Genomic DNA, 22,083 nt, shown 5'->3' with positions numbered 1-22,083 from the left:
TGACTTCTCTGAGTCATTCAATACTATTTCTTATGGTATCCTTCTGGGGCGACTCTGGAGCTTGAGAGCGCTATTTTGAAGTGGTCCTACTCCTGCTTGCAGGGCTGCTACTGGAGAATAGCATTGCGAGGTCCCACAGATTCCAAGTGAGAAACTGTAAGGTTCTATCTTGTACCCAGTGCTATTTAATATTTATATGAAGCTACTGGCAAGAGTCATCTACAAATATGGAGAGTAGTGTCATCAATATATGGATAACATCCAACACTTTCCCTTCATTCCATCTTAATCAAGAGAGGCTGCTAAAGTGGTAGACCAGAATCTAAAATCTGTGATAGGCTGGAAAGGGGCCAATAAAGTACAACAGAACTGAAGGAGATTGTGTTAGCTAGCAGTTCCCAAGTTTAGTAAGTGAAGATTGGTGATGGTAAGAGCTGTTTGACTCCCCCAGAAGGTGATGGACTCTCCCTCTTTGGAGGTTTTTAAGCAGAGGTTGGATGGCCATCTGCATTGCAGGGAGTTGGACTAGATGACCCTCAAGGTCCTTTCCAACTCTGCAATTCTACGATTCTATTATTCTATGTCTCCAGATCTGCATAGGAAGTCTGCTTGGTAGCACTCTTCCCATACTGTGGGTGTGTGGGGCAGGGCTTTCACTGTGATGGGCCCACAACTTTAGACTAGCCTACCCTCTGAAATGTGCCACACATCTATGATGCTAAGTTATTTGTTTTGTTTTAGTTTTTTATTGTTAGTCGTGAGTCTAACGTTATTGCCTGCACCCTGGGACTCTTGTGTGAAGGGTGGACTATAAATATCTTAGATACCGGTAGATAGATAGATAGGTAGGTAGGTAGGTAGCTAGACAGACAGACAGACAGACAGACAGACAGATGACTCCATATCTAAAGCAGCAATACATGCTCAGACCAGTATTGAAAGTACTGCTGAAACCAATTGAAATAATAGTATTGACATTACTGAGTTTGGGATTGGGACCTGACATTTTAGAAATGGCATTTGACAATCCCTTACCCTTATAGAAAGGGCAATGCAGCCTTAACAGCTCGTGCAGAATAGACAAAGATTCATATTCCAACTCACTTTTAGAAATCTCACTTTGCTAAACTCTGTTTATCTAATGACTGGCAGAGAGCAAACCAGGTTACCTCAATGGGGATTTGGAACTGTGATGATATGCCTATGAAGCACTGAGCTGTTCTTGTTTTCTTCATTTAGGAATAAAATCCAGACAGCTTAGAAATCAATGGCAAAATTATCAATATTTAGAGGGGGAAGTGTTACCGGTATTTTCTTGTTCCCGCTATTGAGAATGCTTTCAGATTTTCTATTGCTTTCCAAAACTGTATACTATATATCCTGAAAACAGGATACATGTGATCCACTTGAAAGTGACTGTTGCCTTTTAGCAAATTGCTTAAGCTTTACTTTGGCACTGATATTCATTAAAAGCATCTGTTGCATCTGGGTTTTTTTTCTCCAGATAACCTGGTCAAGAGTCATTTAAGGCTTTGTATGGAAATAGCTGGACCTTAAAATTGGTTTGGTAGCTAATAGGCAGCCACTGCAAATAAGAAGCATCTCTCCCTACTTGGACTGCAGCATTCTTCACCAGCTCCAGGATCCAGACCATACATTGCAATATTCCAGATGTGAGGCTACACATGTGTCACAGAGGCCAAGCTATCCCTGTCTGGGGAAGGATGTACCCACAGAAGCAGACAATAGGCATTCTTTGCCACAGAGGCTACCTAGGCCTCCACTGACAAAGGTATTTTCAAGAGCACCCCTAAACTTCATACTTTTAATTTCAGAGGAGGTGGAACAGGCCAAGTCCCCAATTCTCAGCCCTGGGAACCACACACCCACGGTCTCTTTGTCTTAGAAGGATCCAACTTTAGTCTGTTGACTCTCATCAATTCCACCACTGCATCCAGGCACTAGTTCAGCTTATTCATGGCTTCTCCTGACTCAGATTTAATAGTGTTGAGTATTCCCAAAACCTCCTGATGATTGCTCCCAAATGCTCCCATATAGATGTTACATATCGCAGGGAATTTAATGCCTTGTGATCTTACAGCTAAGCTGCCAAGATGTGGGAATGTATTTCCCCAATGTTATTTTTTGGTACCAGTTGTGCAGGAACAAAGCCACTATAAAACAGTGCCCTCAACTCCCAAACCACAGGAACAGTCCAAGAGGATAACGTGGTCAATGGTATCAAAAGCTACTGAAAGATCCAACAGGGGTCCCTTGGCTCTTCCTCGAAGGAAAGACTGTTGTCAAAAGAGGGGAAATAACATGCACAGGATTGTATTCCGTGACTAGGATTTCAGTGAGTTCTGAAAACCTGATTTAAATTGAAAGGCTACCCAAAAACAGAATACTGTACACTAAGATGATTGGCAAAGAAATGGGCCATTAAATTAAAGTGAGATTAATATATTACTTCTCTGCAGAGTAACCTGTAATATTAGTTCTAAGGGCAGCTTAGCTGCTCTGACTCAGTATGAGATCCTTGAAATTACATTTGCCTAACTGCTTGGAGATTTGTTCCCTTTATTTTATTTTAAAATAAAATGAATGCTTACAACTTTTTAGCAACTTCAGGGGTGTTTGAAGGCATGACTGCTTTTCAGTGAGTTTCTGTGCTTGGATTTTTACATTTAAGTAGTGTCAATGGTCAAAATATCATTTTCTGCTAATATTGCATGCCACTTTTATCATTTACTTGTTTAATAGGATATATTTTGGGAATAAAGTAGCTTGATATGTAGGAGCTTTCAGCTAAATATAAAAAACTGTTTTCCCACTCATCACTGTATAATAAAAAATTTTTTTCCACATTTTAAAACCAGTGTGAAAAAATGAATTCTCTAATATCACTTGTAGTGACTGCTAGGTTGCATTTGGGACTTGCCCTACATTTTAAGCTAACACATTTTTGAAATGTAGGAATTTTTTTAAGATTATCAGTGTTGGATTCTTCTATGTAGTTCATCTATAGTCAAGATACAGGGCTGGTCACCTGGACTTCATTCTTTTAGGTGTCTCATAACTAATCAAAAGATCAGACCATGACATATGAGATGATTCCAATGAATAGCTGTAAAGCATGGGGGGGGCTAGGAAAAGCAGCTCTGGAAGGAAAGTGTTTGAAAAGAAATGCATACAGTTATGAATTCAGGAGGTCTGGCAAACCTGGAATGCAAAGTAGATGAAACGACTGGAACGAAGAATCACTTCATATATTATTGTCAGGGTGCTGTTAGCAGCTCCCAGCTGCTTGCACAGGGAAGAATGAAGACAAGGAAAGGTCCTTTTTTATTTCAAACTTTACAGAGAGAGGCTATAGAAACCAGCCTCTTGGATAATGGTATTGTCCCGAGTGAATCTCCACCCCCCTTCTCTCCCACTTCCTCATTCCTCCTCCTCATCATCATCATCTGTATGGATGCCACTAAGTGCCATCTGTCTTTGAGCTCTTTGCTCTCCTACTTTTAAGTCAATCCATGTTCTGGGAGATGATGGGTCTGGAATGCTTTCTAAAGACAACATGTCAGTCAACTGATGCTTCGGCTCTCCCTGCTCTTCCTCTCCGATTATTTCCCAACTTTTCCCTTCATCTGCCTCTGAGCTGTGACCTCCCACAAACCCCTCTTGTAAATGTATACTGTCTTCCTCTTCCTCCTTGCTGGAAGGGTCAGGATGGGGAGGCAGTCTCCACCACTCCTGGTCCTCTGCCCAGCCCCTGACATGACTCCCCTCTCCAGCATCCTCCTCCCCTGCTCAGTCCCTGACAATTATGAACTAATAGCATACAGCATTATCCTCCTTAACCATGATAGGCAGCCCAGGTTTGTCCTATAGTCAGTCATGCTTAAGGAGGAGAAAATTCAACTAAGATCCCACAAAAGAAACTGTTTTTGCACACAAATAACATTGAATCATCTTGTGAATGGTGATGTTACAATTTAAGTCACTTGAAAGTTGTAATTCTAGGCACACCAGTATATCACTTTGTGTGTCTTTTCCTCTGCAATTTTTCTCACCAATTTCTTCAGGTCAAGTGCTGATGGTTGGGCAGGCTAAGTTGATATAGTTGCCAAGCCAACTAGTCTCTTTTGCAACATTGTTGAGCACATGTAAGTTTTTACAAGTTGGAGCTTTGAAAAACTGCTTTCACCTCTTGCCACTGACAAGTTTGAGAAGGATCCTTAGAGCAACAGAAACATTAGGCGTATTATCAAAGGGTTTTACTTGTAGTATGAAGATAAGTACTTGTGATGGCATAGCCTTTCGAAGTCTTTGAGCTATTGCTATAAGTTCACAGCACAGATCTTGAGCATCAAAATATTTGTTTCCATTTTGCATCAATTATTTTTCAAAATTCTTGCAGGCCTTAAGTACATCTTCAGTAGTTTTTTTGTCATCACCTGCTTTACTACATTTGAAGGTTCCTATGGGATGAAGGGATTGCATAAGGCACCACAGTTGCTGATACTCCTTACCTCTCTCCAAATGATATATTTGGTTGATAGTTGAGATAACCAGTAACAGCCATGAAGGAAACACAGGGATTGCAAGGATCTCAGGAAATGCAGAAGAGCAGGAACATTATGTTTGGAATAGCCGCCCTAGTCAAGGTTTGCTGCAAGTCACTTAGAATGGTATGAGTTACACTCCCTTCCCAGTAATGAAAGGAATGTGGTTTTCAGGGCTCAATAACCAACTTTGAGTCCAAAGATTCCTGTTCAAGCCTCACATTCCTGACACTTAGACAGGTGGCTGAACAAAATGATTTATGTTCCTTACTGCCCTACGTAAGACCTCTAATAGCACTTGCATGCTAAATGCAGTGTGATAACTGAAACTTTAATGTCACACTGTTACATAAAGGGGTAGTGTTTTCCCCTAGTTGTAGATGCTTTTCATGTGAGAATAGAATAAAGGTTCTGTCCACAGCAAAGTGGTTAAACAAGAAAACAGCATGTGTTCTGGACATGAGAGAACCATATTGATCAGGGTGTACCCCACATATCCCAAAGGGTTTATACTCTCCTGCTTTTCCCTAGCAGTCTCAACAATACAAACACAAAACCTAGGCTAATAGTTAGTAGAGAATTTATAATAGAATAATGATATCATTCAAATTGTAGGAATAAGCCAATCAAAGTTCGTATGTACAATATAACAGAGTGGTTGCGAGGACCGTCAAGCCATGCGTTCAGAACAGATATCTAAGGACAGTCTCACAATAGTCTTTCAAAAGTTTCAACAGATATCTCAAAAGTAAGATTCATGCTAAGATTAATATCGGCCAATGAAGACTATTATGAAACAGTAGTATCATTCTGGAGACACTGTCCTTTTGAGGCTTTTGAGACGTCTTCCATTGAAACTTTTGAAAGACTATTGAGAGACTTTACTTCTGAAACTTTTGAGACGTCTTCTGTTGAAACTTTTGAAAGACTATTGTGAGACTGTCCTTAGATATCTGTTTTGAACACATGGCTTGACAGTCCTCGCTACCACTCTGTTATATTGTACATATGAACTTTGATTGCCTTATTCTTACAATTTGAATTATATCATTAATCTATTATATATTCTCTACTAACTATTAACCCATGTTTTGTGTTTGTATTGTTGTGACTGGTTCTTATTGCAACACAGGGGTTTGTTTTTAGTTCTCCCTAGCAGTCTGTCACTAGAAATTGCTTTTGAAACAGAGGTGGCATTCAATCAAAACAGTTTATGACATGGCATAGGCATCTCATGTTCAAATAAAAGGAAAAATGTTTACAAATCCCACAAAGCAGGCTCAGTATGCATGCTTAAAGTTGCTATTTGGACCTTGGTCATATTTTAGCTCCTTAACCAGATATTGATAACTCAATGTGCAGTTTCTTCCATTTTTTGCTCCGAATTCTTTAATTTGGAAAAGAAAGTGAATTGTAACTCCTTCAAGATTGCCATTTCAATAATTATTTTGATAGTTTTTTGGGGAAGGAAGAGGGATTAATGTGCTTAAGTGCCCGGTATATTTATTTTTTGTGGCTATTAATCCAAAAGGAATTTCCTGGACACTGTTTTAAAGTGATTGATCCACTTAAAAGGGCACTGTTTGGTATTCTGTAAGGTCTTCAAGGAAGTTTGCTTTCAGTTAGAAATGACAAGCCTGGTCTTTTAAATTTCCATTTGCTAGTTGATGCATTCATAATTTAAAGGAAAGACAGAGATGAATTTTAATAGCTATGGTGTATGCTGAGTACACAAAGGCGGGCTGAGGGGAGGTAGTAAACTTGTAGAAATTTAAAAAGAAGATATTTGCTGGGTTATAGTATGAGATAAACATGGTTATTAAATTATTTCCTGGGAGTTTGAGAGTACTGCAAACTGTGGCATTGAGCATGTTGCTATAATAAATCATAGTTACAGTAATAAGAATCTGGTCCACCTTTGACCATCAAGAAAAATAAATTTAAAAACATAACACACAAAAGAGCATACTGGATCAGGCCAAATTGAACCAGCATAAGGTTCTTCTTGGATGGATCATTATTAGAGTTCCACAAATGTAATTATTAGATCACCTTTGGCAGTGAGGAATCTTTTTCTGGTGAGTCACATGGAAATAGAATGTTATAATACTGTTGTCCTGTTATTTGCACAAAGATTGAATTAGGAACAGCATGAAAGATTTTTCTAAAGGTCACTTCATCATACATATTTTCTTGTATCAAAGAGGGTAGACAGAGGCAAGAGAATTTTAGGCAAAGGTAGGATCAAATGAGAAGGTGAAACAAAGAAATAAACAAAATAAGAGAATTAGACGAAATTCAAGATCACTGTGTAATGGCAGATAAAAAGAGGAAAGGAAAGGAAAAGTTGGAGCATGAAGAGAATTTAAATTGAATATGAAAATCCATTGGGAGTGAATGATAGGAAGCATAAAGTGAAAAGATATACCGTAATCAAAACAGGGAGGAAAACAGCAAATATGGGCTAAATTCAAAACATTAATTAGGTACCTAAGGTAGGGCATCTGAGGTAATTTTATCTGAGTTCCAGACCAAGTCTAGCTGCCTAAAAAAAATTACTTGTCATTGCATGGAGTTTGTCCCAGAGTTGAGCTCTGTAGCCCACATTTCCCCAGCTGTGCTCACTCAGGTACTATATTTCAGACAAGTTCACAGGACATATTTTGCTCTTCAATTTGGATGCTTCTTCCTTGCTTTTAGATTCCTATGCTTCCTATGCTGTTCCTATGCTTCAAATATTTGTATAAACAGACTGCTCTGTTTGCCACCATTGCATCTGGGTTCATGGTCACTTCATTGATATTTATTGTACCTGTACCTCTAAATTAGGAAAAGAGTGGTGGAAAATATAAGCCCACTTTTGGTTCATGCCTGTGCCCCAGGGATCGAGGCAGACCATGGACAGGATCCCCATGTGGTTCAAAACACTGCATGGTCAACGCTCTATGCATGGGGAGCCAACATGTTCTGTTTTTATTAATTAAACATATTTTCCCACCTTTTTACCTGGAGCTTAGCAGAAATGGACAGCACCTGTCCATTTTAATGTTACAAGCTGGCAAATATTGGAAACTCCTCCTGCCACACGCACACACATTGCTTCAATACATGCTTTTGGGAAGCCCTGTTTGGGTGTTTAGTGTTCTCACATTTAGCTGACTTCAGAAACAATTGATCAATCTTTATTGTTATGGTCACAGGTCAGACACTAAATTACAATCAATGAAATATAATTTTGCAGTATGTACAGGCCAGCAAAAGACTGCATGGCAAGAGCTAGGATATATGTGTTGTGTTGCACATTCACAAGCACACTGCATTGAGTTGTCGGGTTCTACTGTGGTTGATAAGGAGCTTTCATCATCTGGTTCCTAATAATACATGCTGATGCATAGAATTTTTACTTCGGAACTTCACCCTCCAATTCACAAAGGACTGTAAAGAAGGCGAAAGAGACATTCCAGGAGGGTTGGGGTTTGCCTTACTGTCCCTCACATGATTGAGATCACATGAGTGAACTAAATGCCAGGATAAGGGTTGATTAAGCAGGAATATGTGTGGATAATGTACATATAATACTTAAAACATACAGTTATGATTGTTTGTACCACTGAGATCTGTGGTGTTACTTCCCAGTGAAGAGGACATAGGATTGCACTGCCTGCTGAGATTGTTTGTATTCTACTGACAAGTTTTGGCTTCATAGAAGAGGATTTGGTATTTGCTGAAAACCGTTCAATGTAATTCTCTAACCAATTCAGTTACTGAGTTTTAAGATTGAAGATAATAGATAGTTACCAGATTGCAGACCATTATGTGTCCAGCATTGGCTGCGGCTAACTTTTTGGATGAACAAATACTTGGATAATCTGAAAGGAAGAAAAGTACAGTAGTTTTGAATTGCATGACATGGAAAATACTACTGTAACAAAAGTAAGATGAAGTTTTTTTGGCTTCCTTTCAAAGACCTTTCCCCCACTTGGATTCAGACCCAGTTTCTACATTGATTCCCGCACCCCACCCAATATATATATACTTAACTGAAGGTTCTGTTTGCAGTATGCCAGGCATAGGCAAACTCGGCCCTTCAGATGTTTTGGGGACTACAATTCCCATCATCCCTGACCACTGGTCCTGTTAGCTAGGGCTGATGGGAGTTGTAGTCCCAAAACATCTGAAGGGCCGAGTTTGCCTATGCCTGCCGTACGCATTCCAAATAATTATGCAGTTTTTATTATTTGACCAACATTCTATTCCTTTTCTTTCTAAATAGAATCCAGATTTGTTTTCCTCATCCAAGTCTTAAAATATTGAGATATAAATCATATACCAAGGATAAAAGTACAGTATTTGTTTTTCATAAGTCTCATTAGTAAAATCTTATTTACCTGTTCTGTATTTCTAGTCTGTCATGTTGTCTTAAGTTCAGCAGCTCAATATACTAGCTGATTCAAGTCTTTACCCTGTTTCTCATATTTTAAGGCATCCCCATAAAATAAGCCATAGCAGGATTTTTAAGCATTCAAGGAATATAAGCCATACCCCGAAAATAAGACATAGTGATAGGTGCAGCAGCAATGCCGGCCGCGGCAGGAGGAGGAGGAAAAAATAAGACATCCCTTGAAAATAAGCCATAGTGTGTTTTTTTGAGGAAAAAATAAATATAAGACGTGTCTTATAATATGAGAAACACGGTAGTACAAGATGGATGTTGGAGAGCTTAAGTCACACTCATCGTGGACATGTTGAAATCAGTGGACTGTCTAATATGTTCCAACTGCACTATGCATTAAAAGCAGTATTTTCAAACCACCTTCAAGAGTCATGGCTCTCCCCAAGCATGCTGGGAACTGTAGTTTGGTAAGTGTGATAAAAGCTGTTAGGAGACCCCAATTGCTACATGTAGGGTCCAACTCTTGCCTCTGGTATGCAGATTATGCAGGGATTTGGATTTTTAAAAACCCTGAAAAACCTGATTGCGCGTCAAGCTCCGAAACCTGCCCCCATGGAAATAAGACACAGTGGAGAGAGAATTTAGTTTAAAGGTTAATGGGCAAATTTAGGCCACAACTTTATTGAATACACAAGTGTGACTGGTATTGGTTTAAGCATTGGTATCTAATGACTATAGGGGTTCCTGCCCACCCAGCAGGGAGCCTGCAAGGGTAAACTACCAGCAGAGGGAGCTCCATTGATGCATATTGACTGGAGCTCACCCCTGGGGTTCCCAGGGTCCTGGCATGGCCCTAGCCCCTTCCCGGGCTTCGGACGATATCCAGACACCAGATTCTTTTAATGGAATACCCTATCAAAATGGAGGGGCAAGTGATGGCCACACCTCCCCTCCCCACACACCCCTAAAACCAATGCCTAACCGCCAAACCTTACAAAGTTGTGACGATTGCTAAGAGGCAGGCAAAAACCAAGTGACCACTGCCAATCTGCCACATTGGGGAAAATTCCTACCCGGCCCCTGTTCCAAAGCAGGTGACCAACCAAAGTCCAACGCAAAGCCAGACACGACCTAACTAATGGGCGGGTGGGCGGGTGTTTGGCAGCGCGAAGCAAGAGGAGCGCCCCATGTTGCGCTGCTGATTAATTACCCCCAGCCCCTGCCAAGTCGCCGATTGGCTAAAGGCCAGTGGCATGATCGTGGCACCACCAGCTGGCTGGCAAAGCCCCGCCTCCAAGCCAGTTGGGGGGAGTCCCAGGGCTGCGCGCAACATGGACCCTCTGTCAGGAGGATCCAACTTGCTTGGTCTTGAGAGTGGAAAAAGAGAAGTGTGAGTACATCCATGAGAAGTGCTGCCTCTTTCACAACACTTTCAATTATCTTTAATTTTAAATGCCTCTTTGCAGCTCAGTGTATGATAGACTTGACCAGGGAAAGGACTGTGGACATGAGCTCAACATAGTCAGTCTTAAGCATTGCACATCAGGGGTAATAGAAAGCCTTGCGAAGAAACCCACAAATTAGGGTGTATAACCACATTGCAGTTCAAAAGAAGACATGGTAAAGAAGATGAGACACCTATATTCATTATACTATCTCAATGTAATATATTTGAGGGTGTTAAAAATATTTTAAATTTTATTTGCTGCCTGCAAATATTTTGTCTGCATTTCCTTTTTTAAAGATTATTATCCAGGCTCAGTTTTATATGAAAAGTCATAGATGGTAGCTTAGATCTCAGGCCAGCTCCGAATAATGCAATTTTTCCTTTTTAAAAAATCCCCCCTCCCGTAATAGCAGGAGCTATTACCAGCATAAATTGTTATTCTCCATTTTGAGGCTTGAACCTAATCTTCCCCATACTTCCTACTACTGATATAGTCCAGGGATCATAAGGTCACTGATAGAATTTTCAGTGTTATATTTGGTGTCTGTTATAGATTATTAATAAACTTTTAAAAAGTAATCTTATATACTAAAGTGGGGGGAAATCAGACAAAAATGGATGTTGGAACTTTATAATAACTAAGTTCACCTCCTAGAGGGAGCATTCCTTTGGGAAATGTAGTGTAAGGCGTACATAACCCCTGAAAAGGAAATTAACTTTAGCTCAATGCCTCTGCAGACTAGAGTACCAGGGGCTGTGTGTCTTCGTGAAATTCCAGAGTGAAGTCTTTGTAATTGCCAACTGAGCACAAGCTCCAGGTAAACTGAAGCTTTCTTATTACGAGAGCCCAGTAAAATCTCCTTATGATATTGAACCAGCCCTTCAAATCTCTGCTCTTGACCAAAGTTAGTGTGGCAGCAGAGAGCCGAGGTGAAACTCCAGTTATTGTTGCAGCCTTGAGGGAAATTGTCTGAGTTCGTGCACTATATTTCAGGGCTTTAAATCTCATTTCTTCTTCTTTTGTGTTTTCACACTGTGCCTTCTAAATTACCACCACAGAAACAGCAGCCTCTTTGCAGGATGTTGTTATGATCACTTTCAGCACCTTTCCATGTGAAAAAGTGAGCATACCAAAAACATATTCAGTAGGGTTGTTGTTGTTGTTTTTTAGGATCTACTGAGGCTCAGGTTCTGACTCTCTGGTGGTGAAACATGACAACTAAATGGCAGAGCCTGACAGATGAGGGAGCAGAGTCAGAAGTCAAGGATTGGATCAATGAACAGTATGAGGAACCGAATAAGAGCAGTCAGGGAGAGATACTTAGTAGGCACAGGTTAAGGCAGGAGTCAGCAGAGTTTTTGTGGCTTGGGCTGGTTCACGGTCCTGCAGACGCCGCGTTGGGCCGGAGTGCGCACGCGCACACACATGCACAAATGCTATTTCCAGCCCTTCTTCCAGCGCGGAGGTGGCTTGTGCAGCCAATGGGAAGCTGGCCAGCATCGCGTAAGGCAGTCCCCGCTCTGCTCCGTGTCAGTTTAGCACGGTGCATGGGAGCCGACCAAGCGGGTGGGGGGTGGGGTCCCCGGGCCTCTTAAACCACCCCCATGGGCCTCAGGTTGCCAATCCCTGGGTTAAGGGAACAGCCACTAGGAAGTGATTCAGCGCAGAAAGTATGAGCAGGAGGGTCACAGAGAGGAGTTTTTAAAAGTTTCTAAATAAAGTTCATTGTTTTATATAGTACTTTTGTCTGATCCTTAGTGATAATTAACACCACTTGAAACAAGAGTGGTAGTGGGCGACACTTGGTCAGGTCATAGAAAACACATCATCTTCATTAGGATAAAGGCAATACCCCCCCCCTTTCTTACGGCTTTAATCTTTATCCTGATTACACTAAGAATGCTAAGGATGTAAACTTATACAGTACACACACCTGCCTGTGAAAATGCCCCAAGGAGCTAAATGGGACTTGCATCTGAGGAGCCTTGCAAAGGATTGTTCTGGTGACACAGGGACCCACTTTTAACTCAAACATGCATTTGGGGACATATTTATTTATCTTTTACCATATATTTGCATAGTGGTAAGGCTGACCGAAACCAGAGCAGCGCACGGAAACGCTAGAGCGGTACCTATTTATCTACTTGCACTTTTTGGCGAGCTTTCAAACTGCTAGGTTGGCAGGAGCTGGGACCGAGCAACGGGAGCTCACCCCGTTGCAGGGATTCAAACCACCAAATGTCTGATCAACAAGCCCAAGAGGCTCAGTGGTTTAGACCACAGCGCCACCCACGTCCCACTGAAATATATTAGTGGGTCCCAAACCACCAGCTGTAGACCAGTGTTACAGAGATATTCACATTATGGTGGTAGGGTTCTTCAGTGATAGATCTACGGTATTTTTCACTGGAGAGAGAACTTAATCCTAAAGAACATGCAAAACTGCCTAGCTTGAAATGCATACTCTTTTTAACTCAGTTGGATATGTGGCGCCAGCTAAAATCGGGAAGAATATACAGCACAACATTTAACAGCATACATAAGCCATGAGATGTAAAGCAGTAATTGTTGCAGGTGAAAGTAGACGCTCAGTGAATTGGTTTTGCATTTCACAGTTGCTTTTACAATGCTTGAAGATAATGCTCTGAGCTACTCAGTAAGATTTAGGAAGGATTTAACAGTTTCAACAAGCCTGGCAAAATAGGATTGCCCTTTCTCCAAAACACAGGTTCATATACTCAGTATATTACAATGCTTAAATTAAGGACTGACAATCCAAGCACTTTCAGGTGTTGCTGTTTTTTTATTATCCCTTTCTCTTATTTCTGCCCTTGCATAGCTTTGTTGCTGCTGCTTCCTCCTTGCAAAACTCACATGTGAGCAGAAGGTTCAGCAGTTCCAGAGAAAACAAAGATTACTGATTAGAAAAGAACATAATCAGGTAGATTGACACTGTGTTGGAAGAAACCATTGCCCTGCAAAGGGGAGGGAGAGTGACACAGATACTCTTAGCAGCATGCTAGTTGAGAGTACATTACTGTTACTGTTTACAACAGCTTCACTGGACGTAATATTCCTGAAGGAAGCTAAAAGGGATTGTGCTATTTTCTGTCTCTCGAAAACTGCACAGAGTACATGTGCAGGTACCATCAGTGTTAAGGGGTTGTTGTTAAAAAAAAGAAATCTTTTTCATAGAAGGAATGAGACAGGACGGTATTTGAAATGTCTGGTGAGTCATCTGGTAAGTAAAAACAAATAAGACAAAGATTGAAAGCAGTTAACAGTTTAATGTTGTCAGTCCCTAAAGATAGCATTTGGGTCAGTTTGCCTCTTCTGATATGTTTGCGCTGGTGCTGTGCTGTGCTGTGACCTTAAAAGGTAGCATTTTACGAACTTTAAAGGGGAAAGGCAGTCGAAGTTGAAAAAAAGAAATTGCTCATTGAGCATGAGGCAATTGTAGCCTTTATTTTGCAGTTGCATTGCATAACTTTGATATCTGCATTTGTTTGATTACAGTGACTGAGAGGAGCATAAAAATAGTTTGTTGTTCTAATGAACTGAATCTGTGGGCTTGTTTGCCTGACTTCCCACAAAACAGTGTTATGTTTGTGTAAATGAAGCTAGCCAGTATTATGTTGTGCACTTCTGTATGGAATAGTGATTTTTTTAAAAACAAAAACAAAAGATTGTTGTTGTCGTCGTTTAGTCGTGTCCGACTCTTCGTGACCCCATGGACCAGAGCACGCCAGGCACTCCTGTCTTGCACTGCCTCCCGCAGTTTGGTCAAACTCATGTTTGTAGCTTCGAGAACACTGTCCAACCATCTCGTCCTCTGTCGTCCCCTTCTCCTTGTGCCCTCCATCTTTCCCAACATCAGGGTCTTTTCCAGGGAGTCTTCTCTTCTCATGAGGTGGCCAAAGTATTGGAGCCTCAGCTTCACGATCTGTCCTTCCAGTGAGCAAAAGATTAGGCCTTCACAAAGAAAAGAAAAATCACAGCCTGATCCTATGCATTCTTACTCAGAAGTAATTCCTATTGGATTCATTATTGACTTTACCTTAAGTAAGTGTGCATTGTTTAAAGCCTTGCTGTATAAACTATTGGTTAGAGTGTTAGGGAAACTGGGTCACTGGGTTACAAAATCTTCTAAGTGTGGTCTACAGTTAGTAGTTTTCAGAGATTTACTTTTAGTGAGAACTGTAGTGATCTGTAAGTCTTCATTTGCAATTGGAAGTGATGAAAAGTTACATAAAAGATGCTATGTGAATTTAATACAGATGTATTAATGCTTATGCATCTATTCCATACTTATAATACGTACAGCTTAATAAATAATATATGCCTGTTCTTTTCTTTTTTTAAGTAACACACAAAGGACACTGTTTGTTTATTTGATTATTGTTAAAAGGTATATCCCAGCTATCTTCTTAAGGCCCATGGGCAGGTTACAAAAGTAAATGCATGGAACCAGTTAACTTTAAAACTAAACACAGTATTAACATTACAATGAAATTTGGAAATAAAAGTTGGAACCATTTCTCTCTCTTTTTTAAGAACATGTAGTTGAAACCTATGTGCTCTTTAAAATCATGTTGTGTCCAATAGGACTCGCTTCTAGGTAAAGAGGATTGTAGCCTTAACTGGATTATGGCTCTAACTTCTGTGTTGTGGTATTGTTTTTGAATAGTATGCAAAACTTTTATAGGGGTTCCTTTATTTCCCCCCCTTCCGGATTTGAAATTATTATGTGAATAATTCACAGTAGATCTGCAACATCTGAAATATGTGTTACAGTATCTCTAACTATCTAAGCAAAATAAAAAAAAATCCTTCCAGTAGCACTTTAGAGACCAACTAAGTTTGTCATAGGTATGAGCTTTCGTGTGCATATCTGAAGAAGTGTGCATGCACATGAAAGCTCATACCAATGACAAACTTAGTTGGTCTCTAAGGTGCTACTGGAAGGAATTTTTTTATTTTGTTTCGACTACATCAGACCAACACGGCTATCTACCTGTATCTAAATATCTATATACTCTTCATAATATGAATGATTGATTTTCTCTTCTTTGTTTCTCTATGCTCCAGTTCATAGCTTTGCACATTCTATAAAGTAGGTTCTGGCCTATGGAGGCCCATGCTACAGTAGCTTTCTTCTTCTTCTTCTTCTTCTTCTTCTTCTTCTTCTTCTTCTTCGGCCTTTCCAATGTCACAGAACTCAGTCTCGGGTAGTTGCTCCTCTGGGATAAGTTGGGAAAGTATTCCTTCCAGCCTGACTTTTTCCAAAGAATGTACACTGTAGGAACTGTGGCTCGGATCTGATGGTGAATCCAGCATGCACAGATCTCTGCGTCTCATGTGTACAGTTCAGATTTAACTTGTTATCTCCACAATGGCACTTTCTGCCAAAAGAGAGTAAGAGTGTCTGCTCTGAAAATTAAACTATTAGAATGAAAATGTACAGGCATTGCAGTAAATTGAACAGATCACGAATGTCAAATGTAATGCTCTGTTCAAGCTCTTGTATTTTAAAAAGCCCCCTTGCTATGGTGAAATAAAATGGCATAGTTTTTCTGAGTTTAGCCTCTGTCTTGGGATATATTAACTATAAAAACCTTACTACTCCTATGAAACACCATTCTGAAAAATCAATTTACCACCATCTGGCTTCGGAGAATGTCTAGTGTGTGTTCATTTTAAGATATATGGAATGGATTTGGCACCGTTTATGATTCCATTATTAATTCATTACCAAAAGCCATCTCAACCTGTATATCATAGAGAACCTATATCTGAGTTTATTTCCTAACTACTTTGTTCCTACTCATGGAAGTGATACAATATTTTGAAAGGCTTATGAGTTTAGTGTAGAAAAACAAATCCTGAAACAATTCCCAGTTTTTATGTTAATATTTCCTCTGATCCAGCAGCTATCATCTCATGTTGAAACAGGTTCCTTTCTGCATGCAGATCAGCATGTTGCTGTGCAACTAGTTGTTGGCAGAAAGAGGGATTAAATTTGTATTCAGCAACCTGTGTGCATAACAGGGGTAACTGCCCAGGGCAGCCTTACCTATTGCCGTGCTGGCTGGGGATGATGGGAGCTGTAATCTAAAACATGCATGTCCAAAAGGTACCGGTAGATCGTGATCACTGGTAGATCATTGGCTCCCCCCAAAGAAGCTGAACAACTGTGGCTCCCCTATAAAAAGCTCAACATTTTACCTCACCCTGAAAAAACTCAACAACTTTGACCTGAACACCCCCAAAATCGACCTTCCTCCTTCCTTTAAAAAGCTCAACAACTTTTACCTGAACCCCAAAAAAGGGGGTAGATCACTGCCAGTTTTTAACTCTGTGAGTAGATCGCAGTCTCTTGGGAGTTGGCCACCCCTGGTCAAAAACATTTGGAGAGCACCTGGTTGGTGAAGGCTAGTCTAGAGCAGGGGTCCCCAAAGTTACCTGGCTTTGGGCCAGATGCCCGCCGCACCGATTGCGTGGTGAGCCGGAGGGTGGGGGAGCGGGGGCGTGCGGCTGTGCGCACCCATGCGCATGCGCAAACGCTGTTTCTGGCACACTCCTGACCTGGAAAGCGCCGGAAATAGCTTGTGTGCATGTGCAAAAGCCTTCCCTGACCCGGAAGTACACCAAGAATGATGCTTGCGTGTGCGCACAAGCTATTTCCGTCGCTTTTCCGGGTCGGAAGTCGGCAGCCGCACCGCGCCAGTAAGAGCGGGTGGCGGCAGCGGGGTTCCCCGGGGCCCACATCAAACTCACATTTGTTGAGTCGGTCCTCAGCATGTGTCCAGAATAGCTAAAAAGGGAAAGTTGAAGGGTTGGAGTTGGGTCACATTTTGTTTTATAACTTTTGTTTCTAAGGGACTAGCGACCCCTTTTCTTTTCAAAAAGAAAAGAAGAGAATGCTCAGCATCTGGGGCATCTGCATAGCTGAGGGTGGAAATACGATCTTGTGCTTCTACCATCTAGCCAAGCTATAGCCAGCACAATGTACAGTATTGTATTACATACTGCTTAAAAACAGATTCCTCCTCCAGCCACAATGCAGACACAACCATTGAAAATTTCTCATGTTCAGGCCTCCTGAATAGGGAGAACAAGAAGCAGGCCTGCCGCTTTTGTTTTACTCTTATGTGCTTAGTAAAATCTTCCAAGTCTTTGCTTACAAACTTTCCTTTAGTGAAAGGATGGCTGAGCTCTTGGAATAAACCTGTTACTGAACTGATATCAAGTCTGCATCTTTTAATGTTTGTTACTTAACAGCTGGTCCCTAGTCATCCTAATTGTATTATAATGGTACTGGGTTACTGCAGCTGCTAGGGAATAACACTTTAATTCCTGGAATAAAACTATCTTCAGTATAAGATCAGGAATATTTGTTTCCTACTAGCCAACACATAAAGCAAAGGCACTGGAAACTGTACCAAAACCATTCTTAACCTGAGGCATGCTTTTGCTAATGGGGCCTCCCACTGCTGGTGCACCACCGGTGCACGATTTCCATTCTCATCCTGCGGCAAAGTTCACAACCCGAGATAACTACTTCCGGGTTAGCGGAGTTTGTAACCCGAAGCGTTTGTAACCCGAAGTGTTTGTAACCCGAGGTACCACTGTATTAAGAATTTAGCTTTAATGGAAGAAATGAAGGTTCCAGTATTTCATAAATTATAGCTAAACGTTCTGTTTATTTCCTTTTCATTAAGCTAATCCTGGTTTATTAAGTTGTTTTTGGTATGGAAATGGAATCATTGGATTTGCATAACAGGCTAATTTGTTGTGTCATGTGAAATAAAGTTTTATGAGAAGGAAACGATCTGTCTATATGCTAATTGTGAGGACACTCATAACTCATAAAAACTGTGGTCAGATTATATAATGCGACCATCCTCAACCAGCAATGGCAGAAAAGTTAAATCTCATAGGTTGGGTCTGCTGTTGCACTTCTAACTGAGCTGCAGATGTATTGTTACTGCTTGTATAAATGTATAGTTGCTATATTTTCACGCATGAGTATATTTCAGGTTGTTTTGCATAGAGACATGAGGTACAATTTTGATGATAAAAATGGTAGATACATGCAGAAATCATCACGTTGGCCTTGGACCAGGAAAACTTTAATTCAAATTTCTTCCTATCTAAGCTCTGTTTATGTGGCCTTGGGCAAGTCACTAAAGTGGAACCTCGTGTTATATACCGTCCTCTTTACGAATGCTTTGGGTTACGAGGTCCGCTAACCCGGAAGTAGATGCTCCCGGTTGTGAACTTTGCCTCGGGATGCGAGCGGAAGTCGTGCTCCAGCGGCGTGGCAGCAGCGGAAGGCACCATTAGCGAAAGCGTGCCTTGGGTTATGAACGGTTTCTAGTTACAAACGGTTTCTAGTTTCTAGTTAAGTTCATAACCAGAGGTACCACTGTATTATTAAATTTTAATATCCTATCTGTAAGATGGGCAAAATAATGAACTTATCTTGTAAGGCTCCTATGTGGGACAAGAGAGGCTGGATTTAGATACATCAAAGAAGTGTTTCAGTTTAAAGTGCTGTAAATTTAAACAGGGAAAACAATTTAGAGAAAAACAGGACTCCATGTTGCCATCTGATAGCACAATGTTATATTGCACATACAATGCATATAAATGGCTTTTTCTTTACCAGTCTAGCTGAGTCCAGGCAGAATAATAATAATAATAATAATAATAATAATTTATTTATACCCCGCCCTCCCCAGTGAGAGTCGGGCTCAGAAGAGTTGCGGATCAACCGTGCCTTAATTAAGAAACTATTATGCTTAGTAAGTAGGATATAATTGTTGGGCGTTTCCACTGGTATATTTATTGGCAATTAATTCATTGAGAATACTCCTATGTAGAATTATAATGGAATCTCAGTGGCTTCTGCCTGTTATGTAATAATTAGCATAAAATAGTTGCTGGTTTCTCACTTGCTTATTGAAAAAAAAGCGGTCACAAAGCTCCACTTTTTCCTGTCTCCTATAATCTGAATTTGGGGAAAATATTTTTCTGCATCTAAAAATGCCTTATGTTTTGTTTTCTGACATATCCACTGACATGAAAGGTTTTTGTTGCTGCCAAGGCTACAAGGCATTATTAATTATCTGTAGAACAGTGAGTGAGCGTGCAATTTAATTTTCAATTAGTAGCTAAAGGTTTGCTTTTCTTTCTTGCATTTTGACTATATTAAGCCTAACGATCGATAAAGCAAAATATCTGCCTATGGAAGCTAAACACGTATTGTCCTGGCACGTGAAATCTAGGGAAGAATGTGTACGTGTTGACATCTGGAGTAATATTACTCAGCAGGGGTGGCTAACCTGTAGTCCTCCAGATGTTGTTTGCTACATTTCACAGTGTTCCTGCCTATTTACATTGCTAGCTGGGCTGATGGGAGCTGGACTCCAACAGCAACATCTGGGGGGCATCGTGTTGGCTATCTTTGCTTTAACAAGTTAACTGAATTGAATGTGTCTGAATGGCAATAAGTTTATATTCAGAAGCACTTTGGAGTTCTGTTATGGCAGGGGTGGATAACATGTGGGGCCTGCTGTTATCTTTGAACTGCATATCCCCAAAGCCCTGCCCAGCAAAGCCAATAAGAACATACAAAGAGCCAGCTTGATCAGCCCTGTAGCCCATCTTGTCAACATCCTGTTGTCACAGTAGCCAACCTGCAAGCCGCACTCTCCCTACTTACGATTCTCCAGAGGCATACTGCCTCCAGCAGTGGAGGTAGTACATGTGGCTTGTGGTCATGGATAGATTTATCCTCCGTAAATTAGTTTAATCCTCTTTTGAAACCATCCAAATTGGCGGTTACCACTACATCTGGTGAGAGCAAATTCCTGTGTGAAGAACATTATTTTGTTTATCCTGAATATCCCAACCTTCAGCTTCATTTGATGTCCATGTGTTCTAGTTTTATGATAAAAGGTGTAATGAGATAGAGTCAGAAATGGTGGGAGTTGTAGTCCAACAGTACGTGGAGAGTCACTCTTGCTCTATGATTTTGATGCCAGGTTAATTGCAGCTTTATACTTTACTGTGGGAGGGCAAATAAACCAATAAGAAGAATAAATACATTTTGGTTCCAATATCTAGCCTCTTGATTCTTATTTATTAGTATTAGGGCTGTGCAATATATCACCATATTGTCATATTGTTGAATGTGGTAAATGTTTAAAGAAGGCAATATACCTGTTAACAAAAGGTGGAAACTTAACAGCTTCTCATGGGGTTGGCTCAGCCGAACTGATACTTTACAGATAATTTGCAGGCCAGGTGTCTCCTGCTTTTTTGCTCTCTCCTTCCTTCCTCCTAACCGATGAGGATAAGCCCTCACACAAGCTAGCAAACTCTTTCAGCTTCACCCAGTACCTTTCCACTTAAAGATAAAGGGAACCCTGACCATTAGGTCCAGTCGCGGACGACTCGGAGGTTGCAGCACTCATCTCTCTTTACTGGCCGAGGGAGCCAGTGTACAGCTTCCAGGTCATGTGGCCAGCATGACTAAGCCGCTTCTGGAGAACCAGAGCAGCACACGGAAACGCCGTTTACCTTCCCGCCGGAGCGGGAGCAAGGCCCTCCGCCACTGCATATATATATTGTGATATATTGAAATATTGTGATATTTAGCTGGTGATATATTGCAATGTTGAAAACCAGATATCGCCCAGACCTAATCGGTATAATATCACATCATACAAAGGCAATCTGTGGTGTTTAAAGTATGGCTATTTCCCTTTTCTGAAATTATTTCCTTGAAATATTTGAGGAAGCACAAATCCATTAATAACATCTCATTTTCCTTTCATGGCTCCTTAGGTCCCAGAGATGCAGCTATAAGATCTGACAAACAGGCATATGAAACTGCTTTTTCATACTGAAACTGCTTGCATTTTTATTAATGTGGAATGTAATCTTATCCCAAGTGGCCATTTCAGTATTTGCTTTCTACCCTTCTTGACTAGTCAGTCCAGTTCTAGGAGGAAATCTGGTGATATGAATTTAGATATCATTAATATGCTATCATTATGCTTCATGTGCCCTTAAGCCCTACTCATGCAGCTATTCAGACACAATTGCACATGAATCAGATTTTCATACTGGAACTGCGTGAATCTTCATTATTGCAGAAAATATAATATTTCATCCTTATCAATTTAAATGTTCAATAATGCTTCAGTATCGGTTCAAGTACTCTTTTTTTTACTCATGATATAGAGTAATCAGGATGTGAGAGTGGTCCCATTTTTCTGTTGGCAGTGATCCTTGGCTATGTTTACTTCTACTTTGTGGGATGGATTCCAATATTTAGAATTAATACTGTTGACACAAAGATATTGCTGAGATACTGTAGGCAATTACATCTAATATAAGGATAGGTTGTCTGTTGCTTCAGTTGTGACTGCATTTATTTCATGACAGCTATTCTTTGTCTGTGGGGTTGACACAAGTTTTTATAAATGATCATTAGAGAGAGCTAAATCTGTCTGTAGTCTTACACTGAAGCATGCCTTCAGTATATAGGACACAAGGTTAATCCTATTAAATTATCAGACCTTAAATCGGTTGTTGAGAGTTGCTTGTCTTCTTGACTTGATATATTCTCTATTAGGAAATAGAATTTTAATGCATCCTGTAATAT

At 40.5% G+C, this 22,083-nt stretch overlaps 1 protein-coding gene across 11 annotated transcripts in view; it reads left to right on the top strand.

The window, feature by feature from the left end:
• The window catches only part of DMD (dystrophin), a 1,020,507-nt gene that overhangs the window by 161,991 nt on the left and 836,433 nt on the right, over positions 1-22,083 (top strand). Inside the window, exon 1 of one of the 11 annotated variants that reach the window (XM_035114379.2) lies at positions 11,999-13,647. The exons of the other annotated variants lie outside the window; for them this stretch is intronic. Within the exon in view, the coding sequence (XP_034970270.2) occupies positions 13,629-13,647 (19 nt within the window). The 5' untranslated portion in view covers positions 11,999-13,628. Of the gene's footprint in view, positions 1-11,998; positions 13,648-22,083 lie in introns of those variants that run through there. 11 annotated transcript variants of the gene reach the window in all.

Source organism: Zootoca vivipara, chromosome 4 (assembly GCF_963506605.1).
Source record: "Zootoca vivipara chromosome 4, rZooViv1.1, whole genome shotgun sequence".
NCBI lineage: Eukaryota > Metazoa > Chordata > Lepidosauria > Squamata > Lacertidae > Zootoca > Zootoca vivipara.
Note: the sequence above shows the minus strand (reverse complement) of the source record. Positions and strands in the feature narration are given on the sequence as shown.